Here is a 26,106-nt window from a genome sequence, read left to right on the forward strand (position 1 = left end):
CCATCCACAGCAATAGTAATCACGAAATAAGCAAATATGTATTCTGATTGTCTTAGGCAGTGTCTTAAGTGAGCGAATAATGCATGCATAATGTACTTACCTTACGCAACGGCTTACGTGAGCGAGGACTCGCGAATGCGACGCGGCGCGGTGAATTCAATCCCTTGATAGTTACCTATGGAAGTGTCCTACGTGGGCGATCTCCGATTGCCGTTGGGTCGCCGCGCCGCACCGCGCTGCACCGCGTCGCACTCGCGAGTCATCGCTCACATAAGCCGCTGCGTAAGGTACATTATGCATGCCATAAACAATTATATAAATTTTACTATTTTTTTATCCAACAGATACGTCTACGAGCGATACTACAAATTTTATATTAAAGGAAAAATGGGAAAAAATTCACCGTTTGCGGCAGGACTTGAACCTGCGACCTTTGGAAACTAATAGCTCAACTGAGCCACGGAAGTCTACTAGAAGCACGCCCTCCATCCTTTATGTACGATTATATACGCCTCAGGTTGTCGCCTAGTGGTATCTACCGAAATACTGTTCCATCTGCGATCGGACGGTTTCCAATGGTCGCAGGTTCAAGTCCTGCCGAAAGCGGTGAATTTTTCCATTTTTCCTTTAATATGAAATTTGTTTCCCAATTTTGTAAAGTGGATAAGCTATAAATTAAATATAATACCGGAAAAAATGTTTATGAAAGATAATTTGGCTATAAAATATAAGTATCTACTCAGATTCCCATCATCCGGTAAAATTGCTCATCTACGAATTGGCGTTTCACTACTCACACACTTTCTGTAATAATGCACTAGGGTCATACATATTGTATTGTATGTTTAACTCGTTCGTATCTTTCCTGTAGACATCGCAAAGTTGAGGGAATCTAAAGCAATTTTTTACAGGCTTTACAGGCGGCATATTTTTTCAGTCTAATAAGAAAAAACTATATATTTGTACGAGATTCGTTAACATTTATTATATTGCCCACAGATGTGACCTTTTCCACACATTTTAGGAAAAGGTCACTTTCCTAAAGTGTGTTTGACCCATTATTTTCTCTACTCAAAGTTAAAATGCCAAAAGTCTACTTGATCCTTTTTAAAAGCAGTAAAGTTTAAAATAAATACTCTATTTGTAAGTTGGAGCGCTTGAGCTGACGCTGAATACTAAATTCAGGGTGAACTTTATTGACGCGCTACCGGTCTCTATTGGTTCAGGTGAGACTCGCCCGAGAAACTTCTTGTTCAGAACAAATACCGTATTCAATCTGACTACGCAGTATGTAATGTTTCCGGCTTTGGGAGTTCGAGGCAACCTTTTGGGGCTTAACCTATCGGTTTATAACATAACAATAAATCGGAATAGCATCAAACACTTATGTATACTCTGACGTCCTCAGGATTGACTGATACGCGTAATTTTATTTATTTTATTTATTTTATTTTATTGATAAAAATGTTTACATGACATTACAGTTGAACCAATGCGTCACGAAACTTAAACTAACTAATAATTATAAGTATTAACAATTATAAAACAATAATGGCACATTAACAGATTAAATTGGGACAGTAGAGCACCTAGCATCCATCGCCTCACAGAATCTCAAGCATTCACTATACACTGCCGCCCATCGCCAAGCAAATAGATCGCATTCAGGCGTCGATGCCAGGAGCGCATTGAGCAGTGAGAGGGCGCGGGGCAGCGGCGAGTTCCTGCGCGATACGGTGCGCGCCGGCGGCACGGCCAACAGGTCGCGTTGTCGTGGTCTGAGGGCCATTCTCGGGACGTCCGGAACAAACAGGCGCACGAGACCAGAAACAACTTCGGGACAGTCTGACTCCCCACGCAAGGCTCGGCATGCCATGACAAGGAGTTGGTAATTCCGCCTGACCTCCAAGGAATTGTACCCGAGGGAGCCGAGAAGATACTTTGTCGGGTACAGGTACGGATAGAATCCGAATATTTTTTTATAAAGGAACCTTAAAAACGCTTTCTGGACCTTCTCAAGCAGTAAAGCATACGTCGACTCGTAGGGGTTCCAAATGATCGACGAAGTCTCCAGCTTACTCCTTACTAGACCATTGTACACCATTTTTATGGCCACCGGGTCATGAAAATCGCGAAGGTTTCGGATTACAAAACCCAGCCTTTGAAAGGAGCTCTTCGCGAGAGAAAAAATATGCTCGTGAAAAGTTAGCCGTGCATCGAACACTACGCCCAGATCCTTGACGGAAAAGACACGATTTATCGGCTCTGACCCCAGTATATAATGCCCATATATAGCGGAACGAGAGCGGCTAAATGTGATGAATAAGTATATAATGTTTTAAATAACACAAGTACAAATATCTTCTAAAAATTAAGTCTTTATACTATCCGAACTGGAATCACTTCTAAATAATGTCTAATCACTTCTAATGTTTGCCAATTTGGAAATTGAATGTTTTCGACATATTTAATTTTATCAAAATCTAATTGAAATCATATATATGTACAGCGGTCACAGCTTTTTTATTCTCTCGATTTATATTTAATTATATTAGCACATTACATGTACGTGTCTATGAATTAACTCATTAATCAATCGTTTTTAGTTTTGATGGGCAGTACAATCATCAGCGATCTCTCATCAGGTTCGTAGACATAGACAGCGTGTATATGTAATTCATATAACCCACAAATCATTAATATGCATTACATTTACATTAAGCTCGATATATATCCGGATCAGCTTAAGTATACATATCAGCTTGTATGTATGCCATGACAGTTAGTGATTATTTGTTTATGTCACGAATGCGTAATTCCGCACTGCCGGATTGTTTGCATTTACAAACATCGTCAGCATCACATGCCTTGTGCAAAAGCCCGTTCCTTTTCCTTCTGGGTGCGTAGCCAACATATAACCGCGATAACTTGAGAAAAATTATACCGCTCTTTATGAAATTTGGAAAAATTATAGTAGACTTTAGCGAACTCGGCGCCATCTGAACTGGACTGGACAGAAACGGTTTTGGACAGGGAAGCATGGTGGTCTTTGATGTCGGAGGCCAAGATCCACTTCGGGTCGCTGCGCCACAGCAGTAAGTAAGTATAGTAATTTTTTTGAATATTTTAGGAGTCTTGATATACTGGTCACCTAGTATGCGAGAAAGTACGGTCAAGTAATCAAGTTTGATATGAATCAAAGGGATTTAATCTTTTACGAAATTGTATATTAAAATAATATAAAAACAGGAACTAAGTAAAAGTATACTCGCTCAATATTTATAATAATTTTTGTTGTAAATACATATTTTGACAAGGTCAAATGAGTCCAGAATCCAGATTATAGACTTAGTATTTACTATAATAGACAGGACATACGCGTTTGCCTGTGAGGGGCAGAACATGAGAGACAGCGCGATGAAATTAACAACACGTTTTAAGATTCCTGACAACATATCAAACACAACCTACGTAATTTTAGTCGAAAATATATTGATGTGGCAATGAACTAGGTTGGTCACCATCTGTAAAAACAATGTCTGTTGCCTGGTAACCTTACACTTTGCATTAGGTGACCGACCAGATCAAATACGCATTAATTTAGGAATATATATCGTAATATAATATAATACTGATTTGCAACATTGTTTTCCACTGCCAATATAATCCGTGAATCCGATATCCGAATATGATACCTAGCTTTTCACCAGCTTAAGTCTGGGAAAGTTTTCAGGCGCTTCCTGACAAATTGATTATCGGATTTATGAGTTTTATGTAATTATGTAATAAGTAGGAACTTACTTTCAAATATTATGTAATAATTAGAAACTAAGTCTTTAAAATATATGTATTTTTTATGTTGGAGATTGATGATCGGTTTTCTAAATATCCGTTATACACGGTGTAACACGAGGAACCCGAAAGATTTTAACCACGCATTTCTGAGGCCAAAACAAGGAAAAAATGTTATATGAGTTTATGTAAATTTCACTATAAAAATATTTTTATTTGAATTTCTTGAATGTATTTGTATATAAAAACTGGCACTTTAAATGAATTTTTCTTTTTTCTTTTCATAAAACCTTGTTTTTGCAGTGTTATTTGTCACTTTTTGACATCTAACAATAACGAAGATGTTTTTTTATAATTGTTATAAACTCTGAAACTAGGCAAATTCCAGCAAAAAAAAGACATTTTAATCTTTAAATGTGATCAGGAATACACTGTTAAAAAATTTCTGGTTCCTTGCGCTACATCGTGTATATTCTTTGTCAAAGTACCTACTGTTCCTCAATTGCGTTGAGGAACCTAGAAAATACATCAGTAAATTAAGTTCAATGTTAGTAGTTTTAAATTTGTTGAGTAGCAAAAATATCCAAATCGGGGATCAGTAAAATTATAATTGCTCGTAGTACTATTTATATCATTACGAGATATACTTAAGAGTATCACGGATTTATATACAACGGCCCCGTAGGTTATATTGAAATAAAGCTGTTGATGTCCCAATCAAAGTACGAGTAGGTGCGTAAATAGTTCTTTTTCTGTTAATATGTAAATACATTATAACGCATAAAACTTAACTCGATTACAAACAAAACATAAATATGTTTTGTCCTTTCGATAATTGAGCTTTGTAATGCGTTTATGAATAATAATTATGGCTTAGTTAAAAAAGCCATAAGTGGTTATGGCTATTTCTCATTTGCAACGACAAGTAGTATTTTTATATAAACTATCAGAATCACTCATTCGCTCTTTAAGACCAACCAAGGATATAGGATTGTAACGTATATAAATAGTTGTTAGATATAATTAATTGACGTTGATCATCTTTAAATTATTGCACTCATGTTTAAACTATTGCACTCTGTTATCTCAAAGAAGGAATAAACGAACGTTGAAACACTTAATGTATTAATACATTTATTTTGAACAATCAGCATTAAACATGAAATTGGTGGTCACTACAACATCCTTATTATACCTGTAACAAATGTTTGTATTTTGCCTCTTTGGCTGTTACAAACTTGATACTGACTTTAAAAATTAAAACCAAGGAAAGAAGCAGTTAAGGTTCGGTGATTATATATTAAAATCAATAGAGCTTTACGCAAGTTTTATATTGATCACTGTTTTAATAACAGCAGGAATAATTTAGATTTACTCCGGTCGCGTTGAGATAACGGAGTTTAAGCTTCTTCCTGACTGCCGTGGTCTTCAGTTGCGGCACTAGTTATTTCGCGTGCCACAACCACAAAGGGCTAGCTTTCTAGTCCACGCCAGTCTGAGAGAAGCTTCATAATAATTAAACAGTCCGTTAAATGAAGTGTGGTCGGTGACCGTACCTGCGGACACCGCCGTGGCCGGGCGGCGCGGTGGAGTGCGGCACGCCCGGCGGTACCTGCGCGCCGCCCTGCACTCCGCCTTGCGCGCTGCCTTGCGGCGCGCACACACAACACCCTGCGCTCACAAAAAATACAACTTACTTTTAGAATAGAATAGGATAGAATTCAGTTAGGTTTAGAATTTGTTTCATTCATAAACACACAAACAGTAAATAGGCATACATAAAAGCGAACATAATGAGAATAAAGTGTCACAAAATGGCCTCAGCATGTTGCTGGCGGCTTCCAGCGCTGATCTTCCGATGAGACCATCGAGTGAGAAATAATCACGGAAGGTAACAGACAAAAGGAAAGAAACATAAAATAAACCGAAATAAATTACACACAGTAGTAGTGTGTTTGATCTACAGATAAATAATCTGACTTATGGACAACACAACGTATAGCGCACGTACACACAACACTCAATGCACCAAATCAGGTATTTTTAATTCAGCGTTCATTTACAGGACACACAACACCCTACGCTCTTAAAAACGTTTTAGCTCTAGTTGCACCAACGACAAATGGCGAACTGATCAACATCAATCAGAAGTGAACATATGTTTAACAAACATGGAAACTATTAGGTCTAGATTAAGAGAAGAAAGTGTAATAATATTTTTTGTATGACCGTTTGTTTCATATTTAAATAAAATAAAAATAAAATTATACTTCTTATACAATAAAATTTTGCGAAACTTTAACAGTGACAGACAGTAACAGACCAATCACTTTTGCCTGTCCTGGCAACATACCTAGTACAAACTATTTCCCGTTGCTGGAAAAAAAAACAGACAATTTTAATACCACCTACAATCTCCTTATTTGTGGCGCGTACATACACAGGCATACGATATCCTGTGTTTAAAAAAAAGGTTCATATCTCATTGAATTTACTTTTACATACTGATGATTTACATTACACAAGAATAAATATATATTGCAGTATAAAAATTACTAAGTAGCTATCTCAATTTCAGTGTAGTTGCTACTATGAGATTAAGACACAAAATCAAATCTAATGTAATTAAATGAACAAAACAGGCACGGCCTCGTGCTTGCCTAAAAATACCTATTTATAACAGAACTGCAAAAAATACTTGTGTACTCGTATAAAATACAGCGCAACTTTCTGTCCGCAAACCACAATACCTACGTTAAAAAAACACCCACACATTTAAAAATAACATTCCTTTGCGGGGGGGTCTAACATAAATAACATAGCCCTGTGTTCATAATACGAGGTTATTTTTATCATCAGGCCATCAATGTCCCATCAGCGCCTTTACGTATAAAAATAATACGGTACGTTGGGGCTGTTTTACATATAAATGGCTGGCCACTCATCCCGGGTTACTTGGATTCAATCACCAATATAAAATAAACCTATTATGTCACTGGGTGTAAAACTATTTCCGTTAGTGCGATTTGTGGGATATGTTCAGAACTCTTTAAGTTTCTGAACTTAGTGACAAACTTTTTCAATAATACAAATACAAGCAAACAACAAATAATAAAAAAATGGTTATACCTAGTTATTGAAGAGTTATCAGCATTTATAACTATTGATTACATATTAATCGGTGAATTGGCTAAATGTAAGTATTTTACTTCGTTCATTTGATTTATTAAAAAAGTATTTTAGGGTCATCGTCGTAAAAGCAAGTGATTCGTATGTACCTAATCATATTTTATCTCTAGGCGCCTGACATCAATTTTCCTTGTTTCGCTTTCCCGCCTATTATTATATTGTTGTATGAAGAAATGAAGGGGAATTAGGACAAGGCTCGCCGCACAATGACTGGCTTTGTAAGGTGTGCTGCTCCTGATACTTCTCCGGAACAATGCGGCTGGACTACTATCCATTGTTTTCATTTTAGTCTCAATAAAGCACGTCTGTCTCCTTTATAAAGGAATCAACATTTTGTTTTCACGAAATGAGAAAATTTGAATGAGCAATTTTATGCAGTTTTGTGTGAACTTTATTAAGACATGTTAGGTAAGTTAATCATTCGAAATAAAATAAAATATTTATAATTATATTTCCTTAATCTGGGGAGTTGAGTACATATAAACGTACATACAGTACACACCGCACGAATTAAATGACAATTTATCTTTCACTGTTTAAAACTGAAACCATACAAAATTACCATATATGCCTAAATATAAAATGTCATTATTATGTTCAATTATTATGAATTGTTTTTTTTTTACTTGTGTATTTGTAAAATATGATTTAGTGTATATATTTTTTAGAATAGAATAGAATAGAATAATTTTTATTCGTAGACACAAACAAGACACATTAAATTACATGATATAACTCCAGCGCTGATTTTCCGATGAGACCATCAAGTGAGAAAAATCACGAAAGGTAACAGACAAGAAGGAAAAAGACATAAAATAATATAGAGTGAACAAATTGAAAAAAATAGATAAAAGATAACAACTAAATTAAGTAAAGATTATTTTTATATCAAGCATCGTAAACAAAACACTGTATCGGTCCGGTCCAACCATAATAATAATAATAATAACAGGGTGGAAGTGAAATATGCATAAGACGCGAGTTGGCACAGTGGCTGCTGACAGCCACTGGGTAGAAAGCGGCGTACACCTCTCCACACCCTGAGCCGCTCACGCAATGTTGTCCCCTTGTCGCTCCGTGCGAGCGGCCGTTTTCGGGGACCCATATTGTGAGTTGGCGAGTCACCACATGCCCATTTTGTCGTGTTTTTAAAAACATATGATCAGGGCAGGTGCCATAGTATTCTCCATAGTCCCGGTTTCCAGTCCACTTGCAACTCAACCCAATAGCCCGGTTTATTTTGGTACCCTTCTTTTACAATAGTCCTACACTAACCGGGGCTTATCCTTGGGTGCACTGCTATAGTATGAACAGGGATAATCGTCGGTTGGTGTCACGTTACATGTAGAGTAAATTGTCTTATTACAAGGGGCCTCTACGTGTTGGCTTCGGCCCCACGCACGCCTTCCAAATGTCCGGGACCCCATGGTCCCGAGAATTTGTAAAAGACAGACATAATAATAAAATACTTTATTGTGCACTACAAAGAAAAATACATGTTACAAACAAAAAAAAAGGACATAAGTAAGTAGGTAACAACAGGCGGACTTATCGCTAAAAAGCGATCTCTGCCAGACAACCTTCAACACACACTTCTTGCTGGCTGAACATTACAGCTGCACACGTTTTTGACACGTTTTTCCATGTCCTGGCGTTTGATCTGCGCTGTGAGCCGGACATGTGTTTGAAAATAAATAATAATAATCTAACATGGAGCATAGAGAGAGATATCCAAATTTTAAAAATATGATGTTAATTTGGTATCAGCCACTGGTTGGCGAGCGCTCTAAGATTCGAAAGGGGCGCAATAATATTTTGAACCCAATATTACGAGTATATCTTTCTTGTTTGTTATATTTCGTGATTTTTCTCACTTGATGGTCTCATCGGAAGATCAGCGCTGGAAGCCACCAGCAACATGCTGAGATGAGGCCATTTCGTGGCACTTCATACTTCCTTTGTTTTTGTTATATGATGTAATTTAATGTGTCTTATTGTGTCTACGAATAAAAATTATTCTATTCTATTCTATTCTATTCTATTCTATTCTATTCTATTCTATTTTATTCTATTCTATTCTATTCTATTCTATTCTATATTTCAAAATCTGAACATGCCTCTTAGTTCGGTTCAAAAGAGCAAGAGAAAAGACGCCTGTAAAGCCGTAAAGCCGAACGCTCGCCGGCCGTGCCAATAAAGACGTTCTCTGTGGACTGGACAGCGCCGGTATTGCACTAAATTACTGCCACCATAAACGGTTTAATACTTTTGAATTAAACATATTTCAAGCTTCTTATTTATTTTTATTCACCCTAAGGAAGATTTTTTGACAGGTGACATATTACTTTCTAACGTGTTACAGGCTTAAATTGTACATGCAGATTTGAATCACAATTAACGATGATCAACTCTGGCTATGATAGCAGGATTGCCGGTTAAACAACTAACCACCGGACCGGCATCACCATGACCGGGGCCGGCATGCTGCATGCGAGACGGGAACTGCATGTAAAATTTATACAGAGTGTATTTTTGATACGAACGTCATAATCAAAGGGTAGTAGGTTTAGGCTTCAATGAACAAACACACTTTCATAGGCTTTATAAAAAAAATAATGACTTTTATTTTTTATATAAAATTATTTAGCAAGCAATGTATCACTAACGTCCTCAAAACGTCGTATTTAATGACGCGACGTCACAAATATGCTCTAGTAGTTAACTACACACAATTCTGGAAGATTTTTTAAATACTAAATCAAAAAAATCTTCCAGAATTGTTTCATAGCACTAAAACACGTCTAGTTTATGTTTGCGGTACACATAAAAATATATACTGTAGATTGTAATGAGGTACGTCCCACAATAAAAAAAAGGCAATAAAAATATTAACATGTTGTCACAGGCTCCTTCAACTTTTAATGCCTTAATCGTCGAGGGTGCACCAAGGCTTACAAAAGTCTGTGTACTTGAAGGCGTATCAGGAGATTTTGAAATATGTAGGTACTATTTACTTTTGAATCGATCAACTAACTAGCTATTTTCAAATATCCTAAAGATCAATCGTACGGATTTTCATGCTTTTAACACAATTTGCAGCGTAAGACGAGCAAAGCGAAGTGCAAGGGCACTACCTACTTTTTCTCTGAACCCTAATAACTTGTGTTTGGATTATACGAGGTAAATAAAATTCTCGGGATATAGTGTCAATAGTAGACTTATTAAGCACAAAAAAAAATCAATTACATAGCTCTCATACTTTAGATTTTATTCATATTGAAAAATCCCCGATTTCGTCACTGACTCACTCACTCACTCACTCACTGAAGTCCTAGGAAACTGAGATATGGTATGTAGGATAGTATTTTTTTTATTTACAATAACAATATTCTTAATGGATATATACAGATGATTACTATAACTAGACATATACAAAAAGAAGTGAAATTCCATAAAAACATTTTCATGTAAAATGTTGCCAAGACGAGACTCGCACTGCTGTCAAAAAGTTATCAGATCTCTTGTAGAGCCAAGCTTCTAACTCGACAAGCCCTAACTTAACAAACTCTACACCTTAGTCAAAATATATGGCTTGGCCGTTTCACTGCCGTCACATGGGTGTCAGGTGAAACATTTTACATAAACATGTTATTGATGGGATAACATGTTACACGTACCTACTGTCTCGGTATTGCTTTCTTGTAGTCATTTAACAATGACATTTTAAATGGACATTGATTGTCATTTTTCGCGATAAAGACAATGCCAAGTTTTAGTAAATAAGACGTCAGGTCAGAGTTGAGTGCGGCCCCAAAACTGAGGATAGTGCCATAATATGCGCTTAAGTGTGGGCAAGTATTACTAGCTTAACTTGTGAGTACTTGCTTATGCTATGTAAGACAAGCACGAAACTTGAACTACTGAGCTACATTATATGAATGACGTTGCAGTATCGGGTGAACCTCGAGATTAAGTATTCACTAGGCTTACCGCACCGTCTTGAGCAAGCCAATATATCAATAGTTTCCGATAACGCATAGGTGTAATGGTTATTGAGGTCAAGTAATACTAGTATCGAGGATTCATTCGTGATAAGTTGTAAATTTGGTAATGCCCTAGCAGGAAATGGGGCAATAAAATGTTACCCCTATAAATTAGGGATGATTAATTTATAAATTGTGCATATTATAATAAAGGTACTACTTACTTTACATACACCAAATAATTTAAAGGTTTAAATTAGTGGCCGCTTCTCCATACAAACGTATTCCCAATTTTATTTTTCTCTCTGGATACCAATATCATAGAAAGCATTTTGACAGAATTCACCACAGCTATGCCCTTTTATTATAGATATAGATATTATAAATTATTATAAGGAGATATAGATATTATAAAGGAGCATTTGATATTCTTAACTTTTATAATAATCAATAAATCGAAAAAAGTTAACAACATATCAGTTGGTAACGCATACTTATACTTACTTAAATAGGATAATAATTTATACACCTATACTCCTTATACCCGGCCCCTCAACTCCCAGCCGTCGAGGATTCCAAGAACTACAAATAAAATATTGATTTCTTTAAGGATTACGGTTTTCCTCATTTACGTATTTTTACACGTGACATTATAGTGTGGCTACCACCAGTCGGCACTGACATAAATGCTATCGAGAACGTAACTTACTATCTATGCATCTCGGTCGTACTCGCATATGAGTGCGAGCGAGATGTATACAAAGTAAATTACGTTCTCGATAGCGTATATGTCAGTTTTGACACTGTCAGTGACTCATGGTACGGGTATAGGACTTAAGAGGTCGTGTCACTGTTGACAGCTGACAGATCATATCAATAACTATTTGATAAATATATAGTCACTTTGAGTACTGATAGCACTGAGGTTGGCTTGGTTATTATTTATATTAAAAACAAATTGGTGCAGTTAGTGTGGTTAGTTATCTGCTGAAATTCACATAACTAGACCCACGGACGCTTGCAGTTACATACAGAAGAGTTATATCCCACAGGAGTTCCCTTAAATTACTACATCATAATAAATTCTTCATTAAAACTTCTTTATAATAATCTTGTTTTCTGATAGTTCTTTCCGAAATATACTCAGCACTTAATATTCATCTCCACGAAATAAGTGGAATTTATTACACCTTCGGTAAGTGAACACGGTGTGTTGCATAAAACTAGTTTGGAAAAGTGGCTAACTTCTCTTGACGGTAATGAATATTTATCAAATTGAAATTTTAGTAACATTAATATCTAGGATTTCGTTTGAATATTCACATGATTAAAATTAGTAGATTCAATATGGAGCCAAATTGGCAATGACTAATAGGTACTGCTACTAATTTGCAATTGAGAAGTATTTAAATCGATGCCATGCTGCAGGAAGCGAACCACTAATTAATGCAATGCGAATTGTTTGATTAGTGGGACTATCCATGACCCCTCTGAGAGCTTTAAAATCAACTCGATTATCAATGTAAATGAAACGTTGATGCTGTAAAGAGCCGAAATTTTAATATGTAGATAGATACTACAAGTATACAATACTCTTTTCACTTCTCATACTCCGAAAGTGGGTCGTTGTTGTTCTAAAACGTATGCAGAAAATGATACGTTCCTGAGCACTGTACTTTACATGTACGATTTTATATGATAAGCAATTAAAATATTGGTTTTGAATGGATTAGTTATACAATTTCTATTCGAATAATTAACTGCCCATTCCATAAATAACGATACTTTTACCTAAATATATACAGAGAATTACTATAACTAGCTTATATATCTAAAATAGGCCCTTGAGGCATAAAATTAAAGTAAGATCACCTAAATTGTTAATTGGAAGTACCCTCAAGAAATACTAATGAAGAGTATATTTAGCCGTGTTTTATTAAATGCACATGTATTCGAAACGAAAAGTAGAGTGTTGAACTCGTGCATTTCAGTCTCGGACTATTGGCATACATTATTAATTCCCTAAGGGCACTAAAACTATTACAAGAGGGGTGACGAAAGGGGGGAAGTAATAGAAGTAGTTTAAGTTTTCACAAAATAGTACATTTCGATGCTAGTGCGGAAAGTATGTCATTACTTCACGAGTACTGAAGTGACATTTCCGCAGTGATTTCCGAGTGAAGAATGACATTTCCGCACGTGTATCGAACGACGTTTTTTAATACAGTTGCGAAAAAATAAAAAAAACAACAAGTACTTTTTTATGCATGTTCTATAAGACAGAAGCAATGGTAAATATAAAATATTATACTATTATTGACCTAAGTATCGTTACTTACGATTATTTGTGTATCGTATATTTAAATTATATGAAAAGAATATCGAATGTTGCCTTTGGAAACTTAAAACATTCTTGCAGTAAGAAAAACGCCTCTTCTTTGACAGGCGTTTCGGTAGGTATTCCGTTCCATTCAGACAACTTATTAAGAACGGTTTTTCAATATTATAAAATAAACGTGTTACAATGATGAAGAGGTAAGTAATAAAATATGAAATATGCTTATATTTATTATTTTTACATTAACAGTAGGTTTTTATGTTGATTACGACTTTTAAAGGAAACTAACATTAACACTCATCAATAAGTAGTCATGAATTGGAACAAGTGGAAAAGTAAAAAGCACTAGTTCGCGAAATCCAACTTTCCGCACGCTAAACAGCTACGTAAAGTAGCACTTTTTGAGCAACTGTATAAAAAAATAATATACTCACTAGGTAGTAGTAACAGTTCTAAACCGTATTAGTGTCGCGATTTAATGCAGTCGCGAAAACGCATTTCATTCGTATGTGTCGGCGAGTGATTGAAGAGCGTTACAAAGAGCTATGAGAGTCGTTAGCGCGGTAAAGTCAGCTCTTGCATTTCCAACGCTTTTCTAAAACAGCCTCAGGCGGCCTAGTTTAAGTATCATCTCTGATTACGCCTAGTTGTGATCTATTTCGAGGTCAAGTTATACTAGGGACTTGGTTGAGACAAATGGAATCGAACTTGATAGCAGAAGTTCAGAACGACTGATTGATATCAACATGTAATATGCATCGCATCACATGCATCGATTTAATTATGCTGCCATTACGCCGACACCGCCCGACATAGTGAACTGATATCATCAAGCTTCGGTGACAAGACTCATATACTTAGACAGCAAGCTTTTTCAAAATTGAGATCTGGCTAGATTATATTTCTCTTAATAATTCTGTAAGTACATTTCCGCATTTTATAAATTTTATAAAAAAAATTGAGGTATATAGAATTTCCCAGATATTTCCATTTAGGTACTTCATAGCTGGGTGCCCAGCCAACGTATTCTCTCTATCACGCTTCGATATTAGTGCGACAGAGACAGTTGCGTTTCCTTCGCTACGGAGCGTAAACGATTAGGACGTTGGCTAGGCACCGCGAACGGAGTGATTGCGTTCCAGAGCGCTAGAGGTCAGAATCACCACAGTACAATGACAAAGGCAATTTGTAAGTATAAAAATAGCCACAACCGAATACAGAACCTCCTCCTTCTATGAAATTGAAGTCGGTTAAAAATGTCCGCCGCACATACGCCATTATAGCCGCCCTGTACAATGCCAAGATGGTGACTTGTAAAGAACGCCGAAAACGAAATTTTTCAAAGGAGTTTGACCCCACTTGACCCAGTAACTAGACCTTGAAATATATACCCCCTCTTCATAATGGGAATTTTCCTATAGTTAATAAAAATAAAATAAATAAATAATATTTTCCATGTATCTGGGTTAGCATTGTTAATAACTATTCCAAATTTCAAATCGATAGCTTACGTAGTTCTCGAAATATTACGAGAGACAGAGACAGACGAACGGACAGATTCGAACCATTAGGGTTTCTTCCTTTTATACCTTTTTGGTACGGAACCCTAAAAAAGGTGACCGGGTGTTGTGTGAGCTATCGTTGCAATCATAGATTGAAGACGTAGTACTAACGTACCAATCTATGGAACGTATACATGTACAGACCCCATCGTCATCGCGCGGCAAGAGATAATAGTGAGGTGATAAAAAGATTGGGTGATGTGTGAACAGCAGCTTTTATAGTTGCAACAGTAGTTTCACCTGCGTTTTTACCCGACTACCGAAGGATACTGATCAATAAAACAAGTTTCTTAGAAATTAATTATTAAAATTATTTGACCACATAATCGCTTATTTTATATTGAAACTACTGTGTTTACTTTTCTATTACCTAGTGTGACGCAAAGGGACTAAAGAAGGTTACCGATTGCTGCAAGAGTTGCCAACGTCAGTAGCGCGAAGCGGCTGAATGCCATGTCAGCGGGGCATGCCGCGGGCAGTGCGCGTCATCGCGTCCGCGCGAGCATGGCACGCGCACGCCGCGACTTCTTGCCCCTGCCTGTAAAACATAAATAATAGCGTCATTCTTATATTAATATTTTGGACCCGGGTACGTCCTTAAACTACATCCAAAAGAGAGGTATGGGCATTGCGAATGTCATCTCGCTTTGTGTGGTAGGGCACAGCCAGTGGTTGTCATTCCAGATCTAGAGCAGAGCCCAACTGGGGAAGTACCTCCACCTTATAGAAAACAGCAGCCAAATAACACTAGACCCTACTCATAGTGTTGTGTTCCTGCCGGTGAGTAAGGTTGCCAGAGCTCAACGAGGGGGGCGGGTTTAGGGTCGGCAACGCGCATGTAACTCCTCCGGAGTTGCAGGCGCGAATAGGCTACGGAGACTGCTTACCATCAGGCGGGCCGTATGCTTGTTTGCCACCGACGAAGTATAAAAAAATTAAAATAATATCCCGTTCCCGAAATCAATGGACGCTGAACAAAACCTGATATTTAACAAGTACCTACATATAGTGCTTGTTATGCTATTTTGTACTGACATTATGTATTACATACATTAAATAAAATTTAATTCTAATCTATCCAATGAATTATTTAATAACAAAACAACACATACGAGATAATAAACACGCCCTGTAAATTCTGAGCTATGATTTTTTTCTGAGCAGCAAACACGAATAAAATGTAATGTGTTATACTTACATATCGTCAGTACTTTACTACGTTTTAACTTTGAGTAGCAGTGTTATAAGTATACAAGAATTTATCATATTAGTGACGATATGTATTCAAGGCGCAGCTCAAACCTCTAGTAAATGTTGTCGTAAATATTGTCAAACCACATGTTTGCTATGTTAATCGTAAATGAAACTTGGCAGCATCAAGCGTCCTGAGCGTCCTCTTCATTAAATGTGTTAATTTACTCATTTAGATAAGAATGTTAGAGAAACTTCCCGCAGTAATCAACAGACCGCCACTATGTTCGAATAGACAACGCTAAAAACTTAAAAACCAAAAGATAAGCCGTCGCTGCCTGGATGTTGTATACGAGTAGTGAAATGCAGCCGGATTTTGGGATTGTTAGTTTCGTTTCGGCCCCAATCGCACTGCTGTTGTCGTTTTGGCAGCAAGAATGCTTTTATTTGATGAGACAGCCGGGCGAGCGGACCGCAGTGGCTGTCCGTAGAGACAGACAGATTTAATTCGCTTTGTGAGTACCCTCTGTACTGTACTTAACTCAATACTTGTACTATACACAAATGCACACAGTTTTTATGTTAGAGCTATTGACTCCAACACGGAGTTTATCTACTTCAAAGTGACGAAGCGACCTCACTAAATACCGGATCTAACAATAATATAATATATCATACCTATATTCCTTAAAAATATATGTTCGTTATATATGTACATTTTTTATCTTTTTATATATAAGTATATCGTCGCCTTTTATCCATAGTATAGTCAGCATCAAATAGATAGTGACTAGTGACGGCTAAGGTGGCCATATATTTTGGAACACACCCTTATTTCTCTGGTAAGTTAAGTCTCCGATTACTATCTAATCGATGCTGAGTTTACAAGTTTTTTTGTTTAGGGCTAGTAGCTACACCACGAGCTTGTCATTGACATGACACTGGCATATTCCATAGCGTGTGCTTAGCTTACTTTCTATGTATCTTATTCGTACTGGCATATTAGTGCGAACGAGATGTATAGAAAGTAAGTTGACGCAGACGTTAGCGAATATGTTAGTGTCAGGTCAGGGATAAGTTTGTGGTATCCGTATTAAAGATGCCACGAATATTCGGCAACTATTCGGTATTCGGCCTATTCGGCCACTTTTTTGCTATTCGGTATTCGGCCGAATAGTGCGTACTATTCGGCCGAATACCGAATAGCAAATCATGTAAAAAAAGACACGTTATTTTACTCAAAATTATGTATTTATTTCCAAATTACAACATTTTAGTACTTAAAATTAATCAGTGGTAAGTTGTGATGGATAAAAACGAACTTTTCAGCATTTTTTGGTAGCAAACGATTGCGTTTTTCATCGTAAACGTTACCAGCCTCAGAAAATAACCTCTCACTATAAACGCTACTTCCAGGCGAAGAAAGATAAACTTTTGCAAATTTTGAAAGGTGCGGGTATTGTTTTTCGTTTTCTGACCACCACTTGTAAGGATCGGCCTTCCGATCTAGGCGAACTGTTTTCAAATAAAAATCCAACTCTTTTGCCACAGCATTCTTCTCCACGTCCTCCTCATCATTAGCATTTCCCATATTATCTGTAGCGACTTCTTCAAAGCAGTTCCAGAAACTGTCGTGTATTTTAATAGTCCTATCATTTTCATTCAAGTTTCTTTTCTTACGCGCTGGAGAAGAATCGTCATCGGTACTACTTAGTTCATCACGATTTCAACGAGAAAAACAGGTTGTGACTTGTCTTATTTCAGCTAACGCGCCCCCACCAAGCATTCGGCGGCCGAATATTCGGCGCTTCGGCCGACAGCGTTGCCGAATATTCGGTATTCGGTATTCGGCCAATTCACTATTCGTGGCATCTCTAATCCGTATAGGTTGATCTGTGTAATATTGTCCTTTAAGAAAAATAAATGTCAGTTAGTGTTTTAAATTAATAAGTGCTATGTTGCATTTTGGCTTAAATCGGGATTTATACGAACTGAAATACTCTTTTCCAATAGCGGTATGTGACCGCTTTGGATTGCGGGGTGGCACGATCTAATTGGTATCTATTTGATTAGGTCCTGATAAACTAGTCGATGCGGTTTAATCTCATGTGGGACGTGACGGTCAGATTCTAGACACGACAACATAAAAAGCTTTCTAATTTAATTAAATTTCGTGCATTGCATACCAGCCAAATATTCAGTAGGTTTGGTACTAAGTTACTACCTAACATTTTGTACCGAAAGTAAATCTAAGCCCATTATTAAAATAAACGTGACTAGACCCACAGACCGGGAGAATACAACCATTAAGGTTTTCATATGGTTATTACTTACGCCTTCAAAGATTCATCGACGGAACAGACAAGACATCTAGACCCAAGTTTGACCCAATGGTTGACTGGTAGAGAATGCCTAACGTATTAATCCGCCATTCGTACAATTTTACATCGTGTAATATATACCTATTTACCTATATGGATTATTTCACAATTTGGTAATAATTATTATATAGTCTTAGGTACATTAAAAATTTTGATATCCATCTCCCTTGAATTAAGTTAATAAAATCAAAGCAGTAGCGTATCTAATATAATGAGGGTGACAGCTTTGTCATTATGAGAACAAGAGCGTGTACAAAAGAACATTTTAGGCTTCTGACCCGCTTAACTACTGGTTCTGCTGACTGTATATTTTAATTAACAGTTCAAATAAATAAGCTTAAACATTTTTGTTGATAATTACTCGAGTGTTCAATGCTGAAGTCATTACTTTCACAACATCTATATTATGGCTCAAGAGTGATTGATGAACCTGACAGAAATATAAGTACAGCTTTTAAATTGTTACTGGCGAATATAGGATGTTTTGTTCAAAGGGAGCAGTAAGAAATACGTATTTGACAAAAAAAACTATTTTGGTACGAGCTTTTATTTTATTTAATCTTTATTGCACAATACATGAAGGTACGCATGGCGGACTTAATGCTTTAAGGCATTCTCTACCAGTCAACCAATGGGTTAAACCAGAAAGATTTAGTAGGTGCAGTGTCTTTTAAAGTAAATGAATTTGTAACCGAGACTATATCGCTATATTTTATCGCTAAATGTATTTTTCTTTCCACAGGCAACTATTACTCAGCAAAATTAGGTTGCGTTTCTTTATCACAAACTTCCTATGTACTCAGTAAATGAGTTCATGAAATTGACATTTTGATTCAGAAATTGTTTTTATCTTATTGTTTTTATTTATTGACATTGTTTTCTTTATCATACAGATGATCCTTATTGGGAGATACTATTTAATTGTTTTTTTATATTGTTGTGTGTTGACGATTCTTATTGGGAGATATTATTTGTGTTCTTTTATTAATCTTTCTTTTTTATTTTTATTGTTCTCGTATTTTCGTAAGTTTTGACATTGTACATTTATATTTTGGATTTTGTAAGTATTTACCTACTTACTGTTATTCTAATTGTATTGACAATCCTTATTGGAGCTATAATTTTATTTCATTAGTATTGTTATTATTTTCATTTTTATTTTATTTTGACGATCATGATAGAAATTCTTATATTTTTGACATCAATGCAAATTTATTATGTAATTGTCTTTCATGAAATAAATCATCTAATCTAATCTAATCAAATTCAAGGGATGTACTAGTACCCTATCCAGTGAAGAGTTCCATTATATTATAATCCCTACTATCGTGTCAACTGGTTGTTACTATATCATTGCATATTCACTGGGCTGGGATGAAGTAAAAACTTATAATGGCAATAAAGTTCTGAATATTATAAATCCTGCATCCTTTAAATAAATAGGAAGAATAAATAATAAACAAGAAATATTTAATTATTTTAATGAGAACGTTGTTTTGGTTAAACTGCGGGTTCAGAGAACTTGTTTTCAGCTATCGCCCGAGGCTTTGTTAACTTCAAGTCGGCAAAGGGCAGCTAATTTTATCCGAGATGGTGAAATTACTAAGCACGAGCGCTATGTTACACAACTTGCAACATGGATGCGAATGGCGAGTTTTTGTGACTTGTGACTAAAGAGTCTATGCTGCACATGGAGAATAAGGACCCGTTAGGCATGCAAAGTCACAAATACTCGCCACTCGACTAAATTATTAACGTAGTCCGAACTAGCCTTTACTCAAACAAAACTTGCAAAAAGCTTTACGGCAGCTCTACATGCATTCAATTGTCTATAATATTATTATTAAATCGGGTGAGGTTAATAAAAGGTAATAATGAGAGCAACGAAATTTGACAGTTTGGTAGTTCTGTTATTCTTATTACTGAATCCCGGAGTCTGGCAGTTGTCAGTTGGTGAAAGTTTATCAGTGTCATATCGGAAACAGATCGAATAACTAAAACTCGAATTGTCCTGTTTTAAAGCTAATGCCAATTGTTTAATGGTGCATTGTTCTTGAGCATCTATGCTCAAGAACAATTCGCCAATTCGAATTTTAGTTATTAGATTTCATTCCAATATGATACTAGTAGTAGTAGGTACATCAAAATTTTCAAGGACATGTACTACAGTATCAAGACCAGAACTCTCTGTCTGGCTGGTATTGGCCCAGAATTTGAGTTGAATGTCGAGGTCCATTAGGGTTCTACTCTTAGCCCGCTGCTCTTTAATATAGTCATGAACTATGTCACTGAAGACCTTCAAAAACCTGCTCCCTGGTCTTTTTTATATGCTGATGACATAGTTCTCATAGCGGAAACATTGCCAGAAATCCAAACCGACTTAACGGCATGGTGCACAGCACTGGAGCGCAGAGGGCTAGGAGTAAGTCGAAGCAAAACTGAATACATGTACTGCAACTTTTCGGGAAAAGTATCACCTACCAATGCGATGCAGCAACCATACCTTGACCACACTCCATTAAAGCAAGTTGATCACTCTAAATATCTAGGGTCTGTACTAACATCTACAGCCTCCATTGACAAAGATATCGAAAACCGCAAAGCGACTGCTTGGTTAAAGTGGAGATCTTTAACAGTAGTTCTGTGTGAGGTGAAGATGCCTATAGAAATCAAAGGAAACATATATAAGAGAGCAGTAAGACCAGCTTTAATGTATGGATCCGAATGCTGGGCCACGCGAAAATCTGACGAACAAAAATTGATGAAATGTCACAGAAATGAAGATGCTAAGGTGGTCTGGCGTTGTAACGCTCAGATAGAGTCAGGTACGAGCATATTAGGGGAACTTTTAAAGTAGCGTGTATCACTGACAAACTCCAGGAAAATCGCCTACGATGGTACGGTCATGTCATGAGGCGAAATAAAGAGCACATGACAAGGGTCGTCATGGAAATCGAAGAACCAAAAAGAGGTCCAGGTCGCCGTCCGACGACCTGGATGGGAACCATTTCCAAGGACATGAAGACGACGGATTTAAAACCCGAAATTGCACAAAAACGCCCAGAATGGCGTCTTAGGACTAGGAGGGCTGACCCCAAGAGACATGGGAAATAGGCTCGGGAGAAGAAGAAGAAGAAGATGATACTAGTAGTAGTAGTAGTAAAACTCCTTATTGTACAAAAAATAAATATTAAAAGTAACATACAATTAGTAAGAAGTACAAAGGCGAACTTATACCTTTGAGGGATCTCTTCCAGTTAACCTTTGAGTAGATGAGAGGAGAGAGTACTAATCTGGTAGTGTCAAAAGTGACGTTTTTGGTTGAAGATTGAAGAATTGTGCATCTAAAGGAGATTCGAACCATATCGTATTGGAATGACGTCAGATGTCAGATCCATGTTAGATCAGTACCACAATATATTGTTGGAATTGGTCTTAAATTATTTATTCAAATACTTGGATACCTATTATTACACAAATCATTAAAGTATTTGTCCATAACCATTCAAAATATTCATATTGTTGCGAGTAAGAAATTCTATTTCGATTATACGCGTCGAGGGTGCGATTTTGTTCTAAAAATAAGAGTACAACAGGTGGTTCATGTTTAATGGTTATTGGAAGGGTGCAGTTCATTTGTCGGATCTATTGGAGCGCGACGGTATAGTTTAAATATTATGCAAGGTGAAACAGATACGCTATTAAAAACCATGAAATATCTAATGGCATTGTTATTTATGGTATTTTTATATATCGATATTAAGTTCGATTCCCGGTGTAGGGAGGTACAATAAACACTTTCTACCTTATAATTATCAGGAAATGTTTTTTTAATAGCTTATTGGACACAATATAAAGATGTCACCTAATTACAGTTACCAAACTAACTTCGCCTTGCCTGTTGCGCAACTAAAAGCAATTTATCTAGAATAATCGGCAGGTATAAAATTGATCACGCAGTACATATTAATCCACTTAAACTGTAGTTAAATGTCTTTGAAAGTATTGTCAATTTAGGTTAAATCCCGCGCCAGCTTTAATGAATGTATTTAGAAATCGGGAACGTAAATAGTTCCGCTTTTTTGGGCGTGCAGTGTCTGTAGATAATCTGCAATGTAGTGTTATGAAAAACAAAGGCACGGGTCGCGGCCCGACACGGGTCTCTTATCCGCAAACAACAACTGGGATTCTAACGTTATCCCGAGAATTTGTTATTACCGATGTAATGTAATTCCCTAGCTGACAGATCCACCTTACTCATACGAGTATTACTACATATTCCGCGTATAAAGAATAGTGATTAGGAATATTTCGTTATCTTAGGTATTTATTCCTTCATATCTCTTTTATTTAATTTAGTTTATTTAATAAACCGGGATTAGACAATTATTTACAATGATTGTTCTTTCTCGGAAATTTTTACGGGTAGGCATTTTCGGCATCAGAAAACCCATGAAGGAACTGAGTACATCATACTTCCATCTTCAAACCAGCTAAAAAGATGTGGCGAAGGTACGATAACTGAAAACTTTCAAAAAACAATTTAAACTTAAACGGGCCTTATCGCGTGCTCTTACTTTTATTATGAAATTGCGCACAATTCGTTTAAATAATGAGTAATAAATAGGCAGTATATGTTTAGGTACGTGGATGTTTACATCTTTAGTATCTTACAAAAACTGAAATACAAAAGCACATTTACAATTTGCGTAAATTGTAACTTGATTGAGTTGCAAGACAACAACTATAAACTATATCACAGTGAACTCTCAGTGGAAACGAAATGTACTTAGTTTTTGTTTCTACTTTTACGTATGTTTTGTGTTAAAAATTTCCTGGGCGAACTTTGAACACAATCAATCAAAGAATATCGTAAAGAAAAGCAATGGAAAACGCCGAACTACTTTTGCAAAAGAAAGAAACAAAACATGAGTTAGGGCAATAAAATTCGCGACATTATGATGAATAGACGGGAGTACACGGACTACAATAGGCGGCACGCACTGGCGACCTCATAACCATCTACTTCAATTTATGGACGACATTTTCGGTTCGTAGAGTGCCTCGCGAGATACGTTACGAATAGTTGTAGTGCTTGCTGTGTCATCTATTACACTTATTACTGGCTATTATTTCTGTTATGTCTGATTGTTTTTTTTTTGTTCAAAAGCAGCAAATTGCCCATTATGGCCGACGTTTAACAACTTTTTATATTGATTGAACTTAATCTTCACCTGCACTTAATATGAAATGTAATAACACTGACTAGTCTCTGAATACCTTTAAATAAACAATGAAACACACAGAGGCAGATAAAAAAATTGAAAACAAACTTTTAAACGATATCTAACATATACATATAGGCTTACGCTGTAGATTTAACCCTTCAACAGACCAAAACATGTTATAAAAAATGTGATTAAAGTTATATATAGAATATACCTAATTAATATAGCTACAAATATATAATAAATATAGCTGTCTCAGCTACAACTATGAATTCGTAGCTTTTAGTGTCGTGACACTCGATCCGTAGAGCAGAGGTGCGCGAACGCTCCACAGGGAGCTCGAGAAGCTGTAGAGGGAGGCTACGCGCTATACGCGGAGGACCCTCGCGCGGGCAGCTTTCTCGCGCAAAGGCTTGTCATCGCGATACGGCGCGGGAATGCTGCCTGTGATGGCTGTGATGGGCACCATGCCAAGAGGCCAAGGTTTGTTTTAGGTATTATACTTAGGTTTACTTTTATTTTGAGTAACCGTAATTTTGTTTTATTTCTATTGCCGCATATGAATACATGATTTAGGTAAAGATTTACGTAATTTATAACTGGTTAATAATTTGTCAAATGTGTTAGATGAGTGTGTTACATGACGTCATATGTACATATATATTTTATAATTTACACATATACACATAGCAAGTCTAGTTAAAATTTAAGTTTTTATGAAAGGTATTATTGAAATATAAATATTTATGAATAGCAAAAAAAGTCGTTATTATGCATGTCGTAGGTGTTAGTTTTATATTAAGTAGATATTATATTATGTGTCTATTGGCAAGAACAGTGTGATATGTCTACAATGGCTTGAAGCAAACGCTGTTTGTTGCGAAAATAAAGGCTAAATATATTTTACTTGTTATACTGAGCTAAGGTTGACCCATTCAGGATGACCGTAGCTCAGCAGTGAATGTGTACAGTTAGGGTAAAATATTTGTTAACAAGTGAATTCATAAATATATTCATTCAATGGTTTTTATTTTCCAAACTGAGTAATAAGAACTGAAATCGATATAAGATACAATCAATTTCATTTTAGTAGCAATAATATACGTTGTACTTTAATTTTGCTGTTGATCCAGTTGGGCTTTTTTTTTTAAATAATATAATTTAAATTAGAACATAATTGGAAATATTCATGCTTAAATTAGTAGATTTATCGTTAAACATAATTATGTTGTTGAATAGACTTATGCGCAAGCGCTTACAAATGTCTGAGACGTGTCTGAAAACCAGAAATCTGATGCATTTTTTGTAGGTGGCTAAACTTATTTTTATTCGGGAAAGCTATTAGACTAAGAGATAGCCCCGGAAAAATGTATAATAAACAGTGATCGGTTTTTTGGATTCGACATGGGGTGAACGACCTCAATCATTATGTTAGTATGGATATGCCCCGGGAATCCGGGCTTTATGTTGTTAGAAAAGGCAAAAAAATACAATGTGTTTATTTTATTACACTTTAAAACATCTAAGTAGCTGATAGAAGAGTACTTACTCACCGTTCTTTTGTCTAAATCGATGAGCACAAGTGATTACACTGACATCTCATTTGCTGCCTCCAAAGCGGCACATTTTGTACCGTTTGGATAAAAGTACGGCGAGTAAGTACGCGTGTCTTTCAGCTAATATATGGTTACTGAGGGTTAATTGTTTGAATAAATGAATTCGTTATCAAAAAGTGAATTACACTTCTTTCAACTGAGAGGTAGTTTTAGAAAAACAATGTCCACAATGTCAAATGGTTTTATTGCTCACCAAAAATAATTAGAACTGAAATCCAGAGAAAATAATGAAATGTCAATGTCAAGATTTTGAAGTATTTTTTCCATCATGACAGGTATATAAGCTAATACTTTTTGGAGGTTTTAATATATTTTGCTTTAAATAAAACGTTGAGATTAGGAAAAGAATAAAAGTTTTTGTCTCAACTTTGCCATGTAAGAGTAAAAAATTCCTTAGAGATAATTTAAATTGTTTTATTTTTGTACGGTTTGTTTGGTATCGCGGGAAACTGTCGTATCTATATTAACTTTTTTACTTGATATCCCGCGAGGGAGAATCCAAATAACCGATCACTGATAATAAAAATAATAATATTCTGTATTGTGCACAACGAAAACATGATTAAATACAGCATTAATATAAAAAACTTAGCAACAACAGGCAGCCTTATCGCTAAAACGCGATCTCTTCCAGAAAACCTTCTCTCTTCTCTGTATACAATTTCGAGAGCAACCAAATCTCTCCAGTTAGTTTCCTATCCTATACTATCATTATTACTAGCTCGGGGCGATAGTAAGCTGTTCATCGGTGGAGGACAGAATGACAGACCAGCAAAGGGTAGCAAAATCAGGGTTATCCCGTTTTCCATAATTTCACTTGCACTAA

At 36.2% G+C, this 26,106-nt stretch overlaps 1 protein-coding gene across 2 annotated transcripts in view; it reads right to left on the reverse strand.

Annotated features, from left to right (window-relative positions):
• Positions 1 to 26,106, reverse strand: part of LOC133522190 (uncharacterized) — a 45,826-nt gene that overhangs the window by 5,214 nt on the left and 14,506 nt on the right. For both annotated transcript variants that reach the window (XM_061857422.1, XM_061857421.1), the window contains exons 2-3: positions 15,268 to 15,402; positions 5,349 to 5,463 (exon numbers count right to left, since the gene is read on the reverse strand). In XM_061857422.1, coding sequence (XP_061713406.1) covers positions 5,349 to 5,463; positions 15,268 to 15,319 — 167 coding nt within the window. In that variant the 5' untranslated portion in view covers positions 15,320 to 15,402. The remainder of the gene's footprint in view (positions 1 to 5,348; positions 5,464 to 15,267; positions 15,403 to 26,106) is intronic.

Source organism: Cydia pomonella, chromosome 10, assembly GCF_033807575.1.
Source record: "Cydia pomonella isolate Wapato2018A chromosome 10, ilCydPomo1, whole genome shotgun sequence".
In the NCBI taxonomy this organism is placed as follows: domain Eukaryota; kingdom Metazoa; phylum Arthropoda; class Insecta; order Lepidoptera; family Tortricidae; genus Cydia; species Cydia pomonella.